This window comes from Otolemur garnettii, unplaced genomic scaffold (assembly GCF_000181295.1).
Source record: "Otolemur garnettii isolate 467f Iridium unplaced genomic scaffold, OtoGar3 scaffold00063, whole genome shotgun sequence".
Classification (NCBI taxonomy): Eukaryota; Metazoa; Chordata; class Mammalia; order Primates; family Galagidae; genus Otolemur; species Otolemur garnettii.
This window is the reverse complement of record NW_003852458.1, coordinates 10,333,188-10,337,125: the sequence shown is the minus strand read 5'-3', so window position 1 is coordinate 10,337,125 and position 3,938 is coordinate 10,333,188. Positions and strand designations below refer to the sequence as shown.

The 3,938-nt window shown below is 38.0% G+C and overlaps 1 protein-coding gene across 1 annotated transcript in view; it reads left to right on the top strand.

Moving 5' to 3' along the window:
- The window catches only part of CUNH5orf34 (chromosome unknown C5orf34 homolog), a 24,046-nt gene that overhangs the window by 19,301 nt on the left and 807 nt on the right, over nucleotides 1-3,938 (top strand). The window contains exon 10 of the mRNA XM_023515016.1: nucleotides 3,129-3,169. Coding sequence (XP_023370784.1) covers nucleotides 3,129-3,169 — 41 coding nt within the window. The remainder of the gene's footprint in view (nucleotides 1-3,128; nucleotides 3,170-3,938) is intronic.

The window sequence follows — 3,938 nt, the reverse complement described above, 5'->3', positions numbered from 1 at the left end:
AAAAAAAAAAAAAAAATAGCCAGTTGTTGTGGTTGATGTCTCCAGTTCCAGCTACTGGGGAGGCTGAGGCTAGAGGATCACTTGAACCCGAGAGGCTGAGGTTGCTGTGAGCTATGATGCCAGGGCACTCTATCCAGGGCGACAGAGTGAGACTGTCTCAAAAAAAGAAAAAAAGTTGGTTTTTAAGAATAATTTCTATCATTTTAGTTATCTCCTTCAAATTAATTGGCAAATCAACAAATAAAGCAAGTATTTTAGTCCTTATATGTTTTTGGTGTGCAAGGTACTTAAACTGGACTTGAAAGGAATATTTTGGGAAAATAAGATGTTTTAGGGGAGAAGCAAGGACAGAATTAAAAAGGGTATTTTGGCCTGTGGAGATGCTAAGAAGATAGTTTTTATGGAGCGGTTGCTATCTGTTAGGGTATAGTGTGACGTTTGATGGATAGAAATGTATATTGTAATAGAGTTCAGACTTGATGCGATTATAGGAAAAATGTCATTAGGAAGATTAGTATCATTGCAATTATAGCCTACATATATGTTGGGAGAGAAGGATAACAGGAAGAATTTAGAAAGCTTTTAAAGTACGTTGTGAGGTGGTATAGCAACGTGTAGTGTAAACATTAAGCCTGATTTTTATCACCTTTTCCTGTTATTTCTTAGACCAAATCAAATCAAATTTGAAATATCACAGGTATCAAAGAATCCAGCTTCCTTTATCCCTCAGTCTGTTTGGGAGCAGAAAATTTGCTTAAGTAGCTAGCGGAAAACATTTGGGAGAAAAGGGAAATTGTATGTGGCTTTAAAAAACTTGGTCACTTCACCATTGTTCCGCTGGCAAAGTTAGTAAAATGCCAGGCTTTTTATATGAAAGCTGAGAAGAGGATAACTTTCAAGACAGACTAAAAAGTGAAAGAATAGGTTGGTGATAGCAGCTACAGTGGAAGCAATTAGGAGCGACAGAGAGACAAACTAAAGGAACTGAGGAGTAATAGCTCCATTCCCCTTGCAAAGCCTGGGCATTTTTACTCTGATTAGTTTTCTTCTCAAAGAAGATAGGTTGAAGGAAGAGATTGTACAATAAAAAGCTACCTAAATTGTATTTCAGTGTTTTTTTCTCATCTCACCTTCCATTAACTTACTGATTCAACTTTTTATTTATTTTAGTTTGGTTTTTGAGGCAGAGTCTTATTCTGTTGCTGTGGGTAGAATGGATTATAGCTTATAGCAACCTCAAACTCTTAGGCTCAAGAGATCCTCCTGCCTCAGCCTCCTGAGTAGCTGGGACTACAGGTGCCTGCTCCAACATCCAGCTAGTTTTTCTATTTTTAGTAGAGTTGAGGTCTCACTTTTGCTCACAAGCCACCGTGCCCAGCCTGACTTAACTTTTTAATAGGAATGTTAGTTCAAAAATAGTACAGAAGATATTCTGTACAAAAACGTGTCTCATGTAAAAAAGGAGAAAAAAGTTGTTTTTGTAATGATGAAGAATCAGTAGGCATAGAGTTAAGTCATAGCTAAGTTCTTTACCACAGATGGTTAAAATCATAAAATACCTCTTTCATTTTCCATCCATAGGCTGGAGTACAGGGAAAACAATGCAAGCTAATAAGGCAGCACATGTGGTCCATTTTAGGGAAGCCAATAAAAAAGACAAGTAACATACCCTATTATGAACTGTGAAGACTTTTCCAGTGACGTGAATAAAAAGATGTTTTAGATGAACATCCACATTAATTTTGAGAGCTAGTCAGATTACACTAGTTGTAGCTGTAGGCCACTGCTCATTATCTCATTCTAGCTTGACGAGAAAAAGGACAAAGAACACACGTAAGGGGTTCTGCTGGAGTTGTTTGCATTCAGCCTTCTGTCCCATACCAGTTGCCCCAATATCTTGTTCTATAGAACATGGTTAAGAGTTAATGTTCATCGTGCTAACCCTTTATGCTTAAAGAAACAATGAAATGAATAGGTAGTCTATTCCAGAAGGAATTTAATAAAAAATAGTTATGTTTTAACACCTAATTCAACTATGTAAAAAACTTGAATCTTCTAAACTATCCATTCCTTAAGAGTTCCATATAAATGAGGTCTTAATATATGTGCAAAGTATGAAAAAATAAGATCCTTTCTTCTGAGAAACACAGTATAGGTAGGAATATCAGAAAGTTAAATAGCTCAAGAGAAGGCATTACAAATAGTATATATAAGCATTCATAATGCTTATGTGAATTCAAGGAATAACATCCTTATTCAGAGAAGGGATAAGATTTTGGTAGGTTTTTAAAGTTTAAGGAGGAGTCAAGTAGAGTGTATGCCAGGTTAGTACTAAGAAGTAGCAGAAAGGCCCATTACCTTCAAACAACAATATTACAAAGTCCTTAAGGTGGGGACTTGAATTCACTTGCTAATAAAAGTACTCAACAGGGGTGGTGCCTATGGCTCAGTGGGTAGGCGCCGGCCCCAAATACCAAGGGTGGTGGGTTCAGACCTGGCCCTGGTCAAAGTGCAACAAAAAAATAGCCTGGCATTGTGACGGGTGCCTGTAGTCCCAGCTCTTCCGGAGGCTGAGGTAAGAGAATCACCTAAGACCAAGAGCTGGAAGTTGCTGTGAGCTGTGATGTCACAGCACTCTACCAAGGGTGACAAAGTGAGACTCTGTCTCTTAAAAAAAAAAAGAAAACTCAACAAATATCAGTTGCATCATATTGATTTGGTGCTAAATAAAGCTAACATAAAGAGAATTTTTCTAAGTTTTGGGGTTTTTTTTTGAGACACAGTCTCACTTTGTTGCCTTTGGGTGAGTGCTGTGGCATCATAGCTCATAGCAACCCCAAACTGTTGCACTCAGGTGATTCTTTTGCCTCAGCCTTCCAGGTAGCTGGGACTACAGGCACTCACTACAATACCCAAATATTTTTAGAGATGGGGTCTTGCTCTTACTCAGGCTGGTCTCCAACTTGTGAACTCAGGTAGTCTACCTGCCTCGGCCTCTCAGAGTGCTGGGATTACAGGTTTAAAATTCTAACCTTTATGAAAAGAAAGTCAAGTATGCTTATTTGAAATTTCATGAATATAAAAGAACCAGACAACTACATGAACTTTTTTTCTTTTTTTACGCACAGGTCTGTTGCTTCGGAACTTGAAAAGATACAGAAGTTCAACTGTATCCTTTAAATAGTATGCATTGCCCTGCATAATTACTCCCTTTCTATTCTTGGCTTATTTCATGATTGAATACTTTGTGAATATTAATCCATACATGTATATTGCTGAGCTTTATTGAGTCAGAAAATATTTAAGATTATATTTTAAGCTGCATCTTGCTTATGGAAGGTACATTATGTTAGCTTTTTTTTTTTTTTTTTTTTTGCAATTTTTGGCCAGGCCCAGGTTTGAACCTACCACCTCCAGTATATGGGGCCGGCACCCTACTCCACCCACACATATTTTTCTTTATTTAGGTTTAAATGGGGCAGAGAACAGTGAACTAAGTAAGGTCTCCTTTAGAGACTTTTTCATGCAACTACATTCTAAATTATATCTTTAAGACCTGACTTCTTTTTCTTACAAAACCCTTTTTTTTTCTGCACATTCTTTTTTTAGGGAGGGGACAGAGTCTTTCTCTGTCACCCAAGTTAATGTGCAGTAGTGTCATAGATCACTACAACCTCAAACTTCTGGGCTCAAGCAGTCCTCCTGCCTCAGCCTCCTGAATAGCTAGGACTACAGGCATGTACCACCAAGCCCAGCTAATTTTTATATTTTTGATACAGATAGGGTCTCACTCTTGCCCAAACTCCTGAGCTCAAGCAATCCTCCCACTTAAGCTTCCCTGAGTGCTGGAATTACAGGCATGAGCTACTGTGCCAGGCCTGTTCTGGACATTCTCACCCCATTCATTTATATTTGTTTTCTCTTCTAATTTTTCTTTA